At 33.4% G+C, this 12,717-nt stretch overlaps 4 protein-coding genes across 4 annotated transcripts; 2 read left to right on the top strand and 2 right to left on the bottom strand.

Annotated features, from left to right (window-relative positions):
* Positions 1 to 11: 11 nt before the first annotated feature.
* Positions 12 to 623, top strand: LOTGIDRAFT_130850 (hypothetical protein; the record flags this gene model as incomplete). Its single annotated transcript, XM_009065859.1, has 1 exon — positions 12 to 623. A coding segment is annotated over one exon (612 nt), but the record flags the coding sequence as incomplete, so codon positions are not given.
* Positions 624 to 2,690: 2,067 nt separating this feature from the next.
* LOTGIDRAFT_167978 (hypothetical protein) lies at positions 2,691 to 7,047 on the bottom strand (the record flags this gene model as incomplete). The annotated part of the gene is made up of 9 exons (XM_009065860.1): positions 2,691 to 2,783; positions 3,416 to 3,496; positions 3,851 to 3,930; positions 4,251 to 4,339; positions 5,596 to 5,672; positions 6,067 to 6,156; positions 6,351 to 6,404; positions 6,823 to 6,897; positions 7,030 to 7,047. 9 exons carry the CDS (start codon positions 7,045 to 7,047, stop codon positions 2,691 to 2,693), a joined length of 657 nt encoding a protein of 218 aa, XP_009064108.1.
* Positions 7,048 to 7,491: 444 nt separating this feature from the next.
* Positions 7,492 to 9,622, top strand: LOTGIDRAFT_235857 (hypothetical protein). Its single transcript, XM_009065861.1, has 4 exons — positions 7,492 to 7,670; positions 8,006 to 8,083; positions 8,442 to 8,616; positions 9,128 to 9,622. The coding sequence occupies exons 1-4, from the start codon at positions 7,619 to 7,621 to the stop codon at positions 9,153 to 9,155; spliced, it is 333 nt and encodes a 110-aa protein (XP_009064109.1). The 5' UTR covers positions 7,492 to 7,618; the 3' UTR covers positions 9,156 to 9,622.
* A 467-nt stretch (positions 9,623 to 10,089) lies between these two features.
* On the bottom strand, positions 10,090 to 12,672 carry LOTGIDRAFT_130892 (hypothetical protein; the record flags this gene model as incomplete). The annotated part of the gene is made up of 5 exons (XM_009065862.1): positions 10,090 to 10,324; positions 10,769 to 10,905; positions 11,454 to 11,578; positions 11,852 to 11,998; positions 12,561 to 12,672. 5 exons carry the CDS (start codon positions 12,670 to 12,672, stop codon positions 10,090 to 10,092), a joined length of 756 nt encoding a protein of 251 aa, XP_009064110.1.
* Positions 12,673 to 12,717: the final 45 nt, after the last annotated feature.

The following is a 12,717-nucleotide window of genomic DNA, read 5'->3' on the forward strand; positions in this document are numbered from 1 at the left end:
TTTTTGGTGGAACTGTCGGATTGTGGGCTCTGTTTACACCAACTGCGATGGACAGGGACGTGATATTTGGTAAAACACCCACAAGTTCCTTCGCAATTACAGTCACGGTTGGATTTTTCGCTTTCGAATGTTCAGCCTTGCTTATTTCTGACATAGTTTTTAAAAGTGCCAACGTTTTGCTCAATCTCCACCATTGGTTGTCTTTAGTTGGTTACTATCTGGTTTTACAGACGGGGGCCAACCATCTGTTTGCATGTAAAGGTCTTACTTTGGAAATGAGTACACCGTTTTCAGCACTGTGTTGGACCATGTTGAAATGTGGTAAAGAGAAAAGTTGGATATGGAAAGCTAATCAATTTTTATTGGTCCATACCTTTCATTGTCGATCTATAGTGGAATGCTATTTTTGGTATGTCTCCTATGTTCATTGGGACTATATCTATACGCAGATGCCAACGTCCGTATTCTATGCTTTATATATACAACTTCCTTTAGTCACGTTTGTCATGACTCCGTATTGGACCTACAAGAAAACGATACAAATGATAGAACAAAAAGACTGGAATTTTGAAGATTCCGCAAAGGACAAGAGCTATAATGGATCGATCAAGAAATCTACTTAGTGGTTCCAGTTTAATCAGACTTTTGCAACAATGTTTTTTTTTTTCGTACGGCGTTAATTATAAATGATACAAACAGGAAAACAGGAGAACAATGAAAGTTAACAAGCATTTAAGGTGGCCTCGGGTCGTCATCAGATTCCGACCGTTGAGGTCGACTCAATTTAAAATAGAAAGTAGAACATTTGTAGCTGATGATAATTGTGATTTTTCAATTGTCGATATGCTCAGATCGACTACATTCAGCAGTTGATCAGACTCTACCGGCTGCTAGAAGTACATCATTCGGATATTCTTGACAGTTTCCGTAAAGCTGAATCTGCCGTGGAAATGAAGGATTCCTTGTGTTTGTCTCCTGGGACGAGACTGTGACGTTTAAGCAATGGTAGCAATTATAGGAACACTGCGATATAGCTCCTACAGTCTGTCAACCAGTTAACCAATTTACTATTATTTGAAAACAATACAGTTGAATTTGCTGACAAAAGGTTATAGTCCCGAACGACCATCTAATGACGTCTGAACTTCCAAAATCACACGACAATCTGAACATATTTAACCATTAAATATAGTTATATGTTGCAGAATAGAGTAACTTCATGGTGGGCCGTTAACGTGATTACTTTCAGCTTTAAAAATAGTGCTTCACAAGATCTCCCGCCGAACTTGAAAAACCAAAGAATTCTGCTTTGTTTTCTATTTATTTTCTCATCTAGTTAAAAGCTTGTAGGATGCTTTTAACTTAATGCAATAAATTGTATATTTATAGTATTATGATTAAGCATGATGTCATTCTGAAAAACCGGTAGGGCCAGGATTCAATTCTGGCATTGGTCGAAATATATATCTCCCTTCCCTCAATTCTTCCTTTATCAGTGCTGCAGTTTCGAGCATCCCTCGACCACAGTTTGAGATCGAAAAGCAGTCTGCTATTGCTGCTGTTATGGCAAAATTGATCTCATTGCAAACTACATAGTGTCGCACATCTTAATAATCCCAAATCAGTAGGATATGATAGAATATCTGGTAATGTTGGAAGTTTGTATGATACCTGAAGTTATGACAAATCACGAGGATTTTTTCTGATAATAGTACACTAGTACTTATATCAAAATAATTACAGCTTCAAAAGCCATTCATGGACTTTTACGTCCTACTCCCCTGCACCTGATTAAATTTGGTCAATGAAGACACGCAACGCAACGCTAAAATCAACTCCAGGAAATGGCTAAGCTTTTAAAATAAATTAATAATATAAGTTCGAAATATAATTTAATAAGGTTATAATTCATGGCAAAATAACAATGAGATATTTATTAATCAACAACATATACAATTTAAGGTTTAGTTAAACATATATTATACCTAANAAACCATTTACTTACATCTTAGAGGGGCAGTATGCAAAAAAACTACTTCAATTATACCCGAAAACATTTCTAAAATATGCTATTTATATCTATGTATCTTCTTGATCAAACTGAATTTGTTTTAAAAGGGTTAAATAAAAACGGAGAGTACTAATTGTTAATGAAGCAGTTTAAACTAGTTCATTTTTAAGTTTTCGTTTATAACCTTAATAATACACCCATATACCTTGTAGAAATACACATGTATTCTCACTTTCATACTCTTTTCATAAAAAAAAACAAATCCGACTTATACCTAAATACAAATGAGATCAGAAGTTTACGTCTCTAGAACCACACTTTTAATACTGAACACTACATTGCACACTTTCACAGGTGTTCTTTTTCATTATCAGGGGTCCCAGTGAGGAATCCAAAAAATGGAAATCATCAGCTGAGGGTCAAGGATGCCACAGGCTTCCATATGGGGATACAGGTGATGGTTGTGGGGGTTCGGATTTGTACTATTTTTAAGATGCTTTGGAAGTCTTTTTATCTCTCAAATCTTAATTTTTTGTGATTTTATTTCAAAAAAAAAAAAAATACCACCGGCCAGAAAAATAAAGGAATTCCTCTGGATGGAGCAAATCTGGGATCCCTAAGAACATGAGCTCAGTATCCAACAATCATAAGCACAAAAGATCAATTTTCAAGGCAAGAATCAAAGTAGTGGCTGAATGCCACACATGACTTCTGATTCTACAGCTTGAATCTGCTTTATAACATCTTCTTTATTACCATCTGTATTGATAATCTGTAATCAAAATTATATATGGAATGAAATTCACTGTCAAACTGGAATGGAATTGACTTTTAAACTGGAATGGTATTGACTGTCAAACTGGAATGGTGTTGACTGTCAAACTGGAATGGAATTGACTGTCAAACTGGAATGGAATTGACTGTCAAACTGGAATGTTATTGACTGTCAAACTGGAATGGAATTGACTGTCAAACTGGAATGGAATTGACTGTCAAACTGGAATGGAATAAGCTATCAAACTGGAATGGAATTGACTGTCAAACTGGAATGGAATCAGCTGTCAAATCGGAAAGGAATTGACTGTTAAAATGGAAGTGAATTGACCGTCAAAATGAAACTGTCAAACTGAAACGGAATTGACTGTCAAACTGGAATGGAATTGACTGTCAAAGTGGAAGTGAATTGACCATCAAAATGAAACTGTCTGTCAAACTGAAACGGAATTGACTGTCAAACTGGAATGGAATTGACTGTCAAAGTGGTAGTGAATTGACAATCAAAATGAAACTGGCTGTCAAAATTGCTATTGGAATGGTTCAAATACATTGTCGAAATTTCCATAACTAGTCTAGAAAAACCTCTGTCAATCCACCCACCCACCAATACAATATTCATGTACTTACGATAACTTTAGCGGGGACTTCACCATGAATCTTCTTGATTAACCAATCATTATGTAAGCTATCTAGAGTCTGTAAATAATCCTATAAAAGACAAGAAAACTAAATAGGGGAAACATGGGATCCCTGCATGTCAGAGCCTCATACACAACAGATAGGGGTAACCAAGGGCTATCTCTATTTATGCTTGCATCATACCTTTCAAGTCTTGCAAGCTTACGGAAACCACCAAGAGTTGTATAATATGTCTAGATTGGGCAGCCAATTCGCACGATAAAATCATCATGAATTTATATTTTGGTTAATCATAAAAGAACTGGATCGCAAAGGGTCATTTTGACTCACAAGTTTTTACTTGATCCCAGTTAAAACTGACTTTTAGGTTGGTGAGAAAGTGTCTTACCAGCTACCTTTGATTGCCTTAGAATTAAAACTTACTAAAGGTACACCTAGTTCTTCATGCCTATTTCTTTCAGCTATTCTTGTTAAACATGTTTCTGGTTTTGCTTGTAAATAAACTGCATGAGAAAGAAAGCAATGATAATCACTCAGCATGAGTTAATTAGCTTAATCTGTCAATCACTGGTGGGAGGAGCTTACTTTTTCACTTGCAAACATTCAGTAATTTGATCTCTTTGTATTTATGTTTATGACCAATCAGATGTCTAGAGGTTAATTATATGCAAAAATCAGAGATCTTAAAAAAGTTGTTAAAATATATGCCTAAAATGAAATGAAAACGAATGGTATTGCAATACCTATATTCAGCTAGTTCATTAAGCTGTTTTGGACTCTGACCACAAAAAGTTATTGCCAGCATTTGATATTTGATTCCTACCTATAATATCTAATTGAGCTTCAGCATTTGTTTTAATCCAATCGTGCCATTCTCCCAACATAGCATAATCTATTTCTGGCATTAATTTACTGCAATATTCAAGTGAATACATAACATTTATTTACGGCAATATTCATGTAAATAGATTACATTTAATAACTGCAATATTCATATTAATTTACGGCAATATTCAAGTGATTAGATTACATTTATCCACTGCAATATTCATGTAAATATATTACACTAATGTGCTTCTGAATTTTGTTTACAAATATATTACATTAATTAAATGCAATATTCATGTAAATAGATTACATTTATCCACTGCAATATTCATGTAAATATATTACATTTATCCACTGAAATATTCATGTAAATATATTACACTAATGTGCTTCTATATTTTTTTTTACAAATATATTACATTAATTAAATGCAATATTCATGTAAATAGATTACATTTATCCACTGCAATATTCATGTAAATATATTACATTTATCCACTGAAATATTCATGTAAATATATTACACTAATGTGCTTCTATATTTCTTTTACAAATATATTACATTAATTAAATGCAATATTCATGTAAATAGATTACATTTATCCACTGCAATATTCATGTAAATATATTACATTTATCCACTGAAATATTCATGTAAATATATTACACTAATGTGCTTCTATATTTTTTTTTACAAATATATTACATTAATTAAATGCAATATTCATGTAAATATATTACATTTATCCACTGAAATATTCATGTAAATATATTACACTAATGCTTCTATATTTTTTCTTACAAATATATTACATTAATTAAATGCAATATTCATGTAAATAGATTACATTTATCCACTGCAATATTCATGTAAATATATTACATTTATCCACTTCAATATTCATGTAAATATATTACACTAATGCTTCTATATTTTTTTTTACAAATATATTACATTAATTAAATGCAATATTCATGTAAATATATTACATTTATCCACTGCAATATTCATGTAAATATATTACATTTATCCACTGCAATATTCAAGTAAATATATTACATTAATTAAATGCAATATTCATGTAAATATATTACATTTATCCACTGCAATATTCATGTAAATATATTACATTTATCCACTGCAATATTCATGTAAATATATTACATTAATTAAATGCAATATTCATGTAAATATATTACATTTATCCACTGCAATATTCATGTAAATATATTACACTAATGTGCTTCTGTATTTTTTCTACATATATATTACGTTTTTAAAAATAGATTACATTCTTATACTGCAACATTTTGAAGATGTATCATGACTTTATTTTTACCTTTTATAAAGATTTTCTATAAAACAGTATCTAGCACTATAAACAGATCTTTCTGTCATTCGAATGTTGATTTCATCCTGGAAATAAAATCTATCTTTACAGGGGTCAAGGTATTATGAACTTTGTCTCATAATACTAGTTATTGTGAACTAATTTTTTTATGTACAGAAAAAAATTCACTTTATTTACATTCCATGAATATATATAAGAAAAGTGTCTAGTGATGTTAAGGCATTAGACCAAGTTTGATACCGAAGGTTTTGCTAAAGTTGGTCCCTTATATGGTGCAAAATTCTGCAACAAGTGATCCAAAAATGGATCGGAGCAACTCGCAAAAATGTGACCATTTGAGCCTTGCCCTAACCATGAATCAGTAAAGAAAATTGTTTCAACGGTATTTAATATATATGTAATATGAATACAATTTCCACATGGACGTGAATTTACGTATGACATTAAAATAAAACTTACATTATGATAATGATGATTTTGTAACATAGTTAGAGTGACATACGACTGAAAAGCTGAACTCCATCGAGTGGCATCTTTATACATCAAATCCTATAATTTAAAGATGTCAATAAATTCTCCATGTATTCTATCATATTTAAAAGAGTCTCAAAATGAGCCAAGATACCATATTATCAAATTTTTGATCTTTTCCTTTTTATGATCTGACGAAATTGTAATCAAAATGTGTTCTAGGTCATACAAGTATATCAACCAATCTGTTATGTATACTTGTAAAAACTTACTAAACTGTTAAAACCTTTAATATTTTTCCATTTTTCTACAGGCTCCACTAAAACCTGAAATCAATGTAAATGAAATGAACTGGAGGTTTACATCCTACCCTTCAACTCCAGTTTGAGATAATAAAGACAAATACAGTGTGCAATCAGGGAAATTGTGCCAGGACAACAGCATCAACTTACTCTTTCTTAATTTCTAACTGTCATGTAACATGCACAGCCTGTAGTACACTAGGCATTTATTCCATAGGGGGCCTTTCCCATGTGGGCCTCTCCCATATGCTTCACTGACAAGGGAAAACCAGGCTGAAAATGCCACAGGAAGGCCACTATCTGGACCTCAAACAGGATCATACCCAGGCCCTCCACTTAAGCAACCAAGTATCAACTCCAATCAGCTCCAAATCATCAACCACAACTGCCGAATTCATTGGTTGAACTGTATTATATGGAAAAGTCATTGTGGCCGGCTTACCTCAACATTTCTGTATTTTTTAAAAAAATTTAATAATGTTGTCTTCCCGCTTCCAATATTGCCTTCAACTGCAACCTATAAATTAGAAAAATATTAAATGTCACAGTACAAAATCACATGAGAGTTCATACATCAGATTGTCTGACCAATTCTGGCTTTCAAGAAGATTCTTATAGCATAGCAAAGCAGCTTATGTATTACACTCACAGAAAATATTTTTTTCATTTTTTCTGGTTCTGAGGTATCTGAAATAGAAAAAAAGTTCCACAGTAAAATTAACTGACTATAAATAATTTTTCCTGAAAAAAAAAGTCTTTTAAGTTACAGTAGGACTCGTTTCAATATGACAAATAAGGGGGGGGGGGGGGAGGTGTGTTTCGATCCAGGGTACCGTTTAAGACTACACTACTTCACATACCAGTATTCAATGAAACAGCTTCATTATTTAGAAGAGTCGGGAAAAATTGTGAGTACAGATCACCTCCAATCATAATTAAACAAATTTATACTGGTTTATCAACCTTTCTTCTTGTTTACTATTTGAGTTCAGCGCCAACCATAGAGTGTATATTTAGAAACTTACACTTTATTTTCCAGTCCATTATGATTTGTTATAAAATTTGTTTACTTGACATTCGCGACTATCGTAAACTTTGACCCGGAACAATAATTTGATACCGCGGGAAACGCAAGTCCGCCAACAAACTGAGTTGAAAGAAAGTTCAACTTCGCAAGTAAAAATAACTAGAGAAATATCGATACGTATAGTTTGTTCATAAGCCACTCATTCTAAAAAATGGTAAGAACAAAAGCAGACGGCGGTGGAGGCGGTTCAGCAACGAGGAAAGGTATGTACCAGATGCCAAAACCTTCGATATCGACTCCAGATAATTGGGCCTTCTATACTAGACTAAGAACTAATGATTAGATTAGTAATAATAGTATTTAGTTCGGTACGCCTACATAAACTTACTTAGTTACGACAACTTGCTGCAGTCAAAGGGAAACTAATTGATCTTAATCCCCGAAGCTTTGTTTTACAGAAAATCTTGTGTAAAGACTGCAACAATGCCAGAATGGGTATATAAAGATTAATGACAAAATTAGGCCCAGTTAAGAATTTAGAAACAATGCACAAGCCCAAAAGAACAATGTTGTAATTGTTTTTATTTATATATTTCAGCTGTGGCAGCACGAGCACCAAGAAAAGCTCTGGGTAGTGCTGCTAGTTCCAGTAGTGCTGATGGTTCTTCACCTGCAAGTGAGTACTAGGAGAAGGACTAGCCCTAGCCCTAGAAGAGTCTTAAGCAAATTGCAATTTCTAAACTGTTCTTGGTAAAGATAATAAATTAAAAGGCGAATAACTTGAATCATGTTGTTACTCAGAGTTTCAAATTGTTTCAATATTTCTATAACTAGAATATTCTATTGTTTTTGTTATTGTAAATAATATTTACATGTATTGAGGTATGAAATGTTAATTTGATATTGGTAAACACTACCACTTTATTAACCTTTATATTAACAAAAGTGATATGATTGTGTTCAATGGGAGAAAGGAATACCTTGCATGATTCGAAAAGCCTCAAATCTACTTCAATAGCACCTGTATTTTGTAGGTAGTAAATATGCAGGAGGAAACCCAGTTTGTGTACGACCCACTCCAGATTGGCAGAGAGACATAACTAAGTTTTTTAAAACAGGACCAGGAGATAAAAAAGAAAAGGTTGATAAAGAAAATTCTGCTCCTGTTGATGATGACATAACAGAAATAGTTGATGAATCTATTGCTGGGTAAGATGTGGAAAAAAAAAAGGGGGGGTATCTGTCTTTGTGATTAAACTGGTTGAAACTATTTGGGAAGGAGGGGTGTTGGGGGATGACAACACCTGGCTGACTCTTGTAAGCCAAGCTATAAGAATTTTCTTACCTTAAGGAGGATTCGAACCCACACCACCCAAGCGCTTAGCAGACGACCATCAAACTCTCTACTGACAGAAATAATTGGATTTACACAGGGTATTCCAGCTCAACTTAAAGGGAATGTAAAGAGTTTTTCTAAAGGTTTTATGTGTATCAGGGACACTAATAGCATCAGTTTATCCCATTCCAATTGTCAGTCAGACATCTTTGGTTCTCGTAATTACAACCTCAATATATCATGAAACAAGCTGAGTTCAAGTTATACAACTTGGGGATTACTTTACCTGTAGAATCCAGATCTGGCATCATAGGTGATCTCTCCAGCTATCTGTGTGAAAATGTAAAACCTTAATGCTGACATAATATTCTTTTTCTTTTTCAGTGGTTCAGGATCAGCCAGTAAGAGTTGAAATATGGCCATGGTTCAAGAGAATTAAGTTTCAAAATTGTGCTTCTATTACATTAATGACTTTGATAGGACAATTTGTGCAGTGTTTTCAATATACCCAATTGTGGTTATGCTGTATTCGTTACCTCTTAGTAAAGTGGGAAGTTAGATAATTTGCAAAAAAGGTTAATAACCATATGACATGTTTGAATGTGGCAGGCTGTAATATAGAATGTCTAATTGTGCCCTTGAGTACCATGGAGTTGTTTGAATTTAAACATTTGATGACAATATTTTATTAACCATAATGCATTATAATATTCTTTGTACATACCATCTCATCAATTACATTGAAATAAACTCTCATATTTTTGAAAACTTTTATTAAACTAAAGTATATGTACAAATTGGAGGTATGTACCCAATTCCATTAACTAAAATGAAGCTTATACTTATCCTAGATAAATTAAAAAAATTTGTTGATACATCAATACATTACTTTGTCACTCATCGAGTCATCAAACAGTTAACCAGTACTGAGAATGATTCTTTGTGACACATAGAACTATATGTTATGTGACTGACACATCCCTCAGCAGGTTATGTGATTGACACATTACTCAGTAGGTTATGTGACTGGCATATCCCTCAGTAGGTTATATGACTGGCACATCCCTCAGCAGGTTATGTGACTGACACATCTCTCAGTAGGTTATGTGACTGACACATCCCTCAGCAGGTTATGTGATTGACACATTACTCAGTAGGTTATATGACTGGCACATCCCTCAGCAGGTTATGTGATTGACACATTACTCAGCAAGTTATATGACTGGCACATCCATTAGCAAGGTATATGACTGGCACATTATTCAGCAAGTTATGTGACTGACACTTTCCTCAGTAGGTTATATGACTGGCATATCACTTGTGATTGACATGGCAGTAAACAATGCTCAGAAGAAGGCTTTTTCCTGATTTCTGTTTCGATTTTGAGCAGAAATGATATCCCTATGCCATAATTGTTCACAAATAGTGGTTAATATTGGTGTAAGTTCGTACAAATCACTTTGGGGATCTGATTGATTGTAGTTAAGCACATTTTTGATCCGTAACACTGGGATATGCCATGTTGATTCAAAGTCTTTGATATTTCTCTGTGTGACTTCACTCTCTGCATGTAGATCAAATCTTTAAGTTAAGGTAAAAAAACACATGGAAAAAGTACATTTTGGTTGTACAACGTCCTTTCTTTAATCTGAAGGTCCAGGGTTAAATCTGGACATAGGTCAAGCCAATACATTCAGATTTTTCAACCCAGTTTACCCATGTCAGTGATGCAGGTCGAAAGGGTTGACAAGGAAAAAAGCGTTGTTGGTGGTTTTGATTGGACAATAAACCTAGGCTGCTGTGCCACAGATTGTGCAAGTTAAAGATCCCTCAACAGTTGGAAATCGAAAAAGAGTAGGTTATTTCCACAGTCCTGGCAAAATTTCCCTTATTGCACACAGCATTGTGTTGCCTGCTTTCATTAGCCTACGTGGAGCAGAAAAGTAGGATGTATGACTCCATTCATTTGTCCTTTCTTGGTAATGAAAACTATTTCACTATTTTATGTTGTTTTAAAAAGGATACTTTGTTCCCAGGACAATTTTACAGAGATTATCACCAGGATTAGTAAGTTTAGTTAGAAACTGAGGTATTTCATCAAAACTACCTTTATCAACAATAGAAAATACAAATAATATTCCATCTGTTTTCTCTGTACAAGCCTGGAAACAGAAATAAATACACAATATATAAATACATTAAGTAACTATTTTTGGCAAACAAAAATTTGTGTATGTGTATGGGGACATTAATAGCGTTGATTTGCACCATTCCAATTTTCAATCAGTAGTTCTTTCAATTCTATTAAAACTATCACAAAGGTCGACAGAGAGTATTAACAGCTATTTGGATAAAAACATTATATAACTCTTAGCTTTTAGCAAGAACTACAGACGTCTGACTGACAATTGGAATGGTGCAAATGGATGCTATTAATGTCCCCGATACAAATAAAAAATTAAGAAAACCTTTATTCAATCCCTTTAAGAAATGAATTGTTATTATATTCTTTAACCCTTTCAACCCTAGCAGCTGGCTTTCTGGCTACACCTTACGCAATATATACCCGAGTAGCCAGTATACTGGCTGTTACTAAATGACATCACACAACGTAAGCTTTTACTTATGTTACTTGGAGTTCAGAGCATATGACATTTTACATATTTTTTTACGTTATTTACTCTCAGGGTTCAAAGGGTTAAATACTTACGTTTAAAATATGATCGAATTTTTTAAGAGAATTTTCTCCTGCATCCCATAATTGTAATTTAAACATGATAATTCTATTTAAACCAGTAATTCTAGCAGGCCAATATACTGTTGATACTTGAACTCCTGTAATTTTTAACATAAGGTTTACACATACAATGAGAAAACCAAAGATCAATGCGATGTTACGTGAAATGAAGACAGATACTCCAAAGAGCTTTTTTCCTTAAATTCTTTCTGCCTGATAGATCTTTACAGTATCATCTTTAATATAATTATCTTATATAATAACAACGCTCAGACCAAGATTAGAGCCAATGACCACTATTTTTGATCTAATTTGCAATAAATACCCTGGCCTCTTCCACCCAGCCCTGCCCTGTCAAACAAATGACCTACCTGGTGTTTCACTATGTAATGTAGGTATAGGATAGCCTGTTAGTTTACAAACTGTACTAGTTTTACCAACACTGGATTTACCTACTATAAATAATTTATAACTTATTTCTTCTATAGTGGATGGAAAACTTGGTTTCTCTAGTATTCCTGGAATAAACAATTTTGAATGCATGTTGATTACATTACATTAGATATCATAGTGACCAAATAATTGCACATTTTTTTACAATATTTTTACTGGGTAACCTTCTATGAGTCATGGATATCCAGTCTGTATACAACAAAAAGCTACCTATAGTTCTTTTGAAGATTATTTATATAATTTCAAGAACAAAATCGACCCCCCAAAATGACAAATCATGGCCTTTAAAGGGACAGATGCCCCATTTTTTTTTATCCAATAATACTTTTGTCTCAGAAATAGGAATTGTTTAGCTAAACCAATCAGTAATAGTGTTCACAGCTCACCATCTAAATTAGAGCCTCCAAATTCATGTGTGTCCAGAATTAACTCTGCGTTTGAAGGTTAATATGACAACTCATCATATTTTGATAAGGATGTGATACCGATGTGATCTATAGTGAGTAAAATTCCTAATTTGCGATTTTTGTACATTTCTAGTATCTATGAAGACTATTTACATATGTACAAGACTAAAATCAACCCCTCGAAAATGGCTAACCATGGCCTATAGCACAATTGATTTACCAAAAGTTTTCCGAGTGACTCCATCTCTCTTTAATAAATACGAGGTAATAAGTTCTGTAGCTTCTCTAGAATGGTACCATTCTGGTTGGATAAATAGTCCTGGTTGACACATTGTTGTATAATTATAGTCACTTTAAACTATCGGATCTTCCTGCTG

This window comes from Lottia gigantea (genome assembly GCF_000327385.1).
Source record: "Lottia gigantea unplaced genomic scaffold LOTGIsca_71, whole genome shotgun sequence".
Lineage (NCBI taxonomy): Eukaryota > Metazoa > Mollusca > Gastropoda > Lottiidae > Lottia > Lottia gigantea.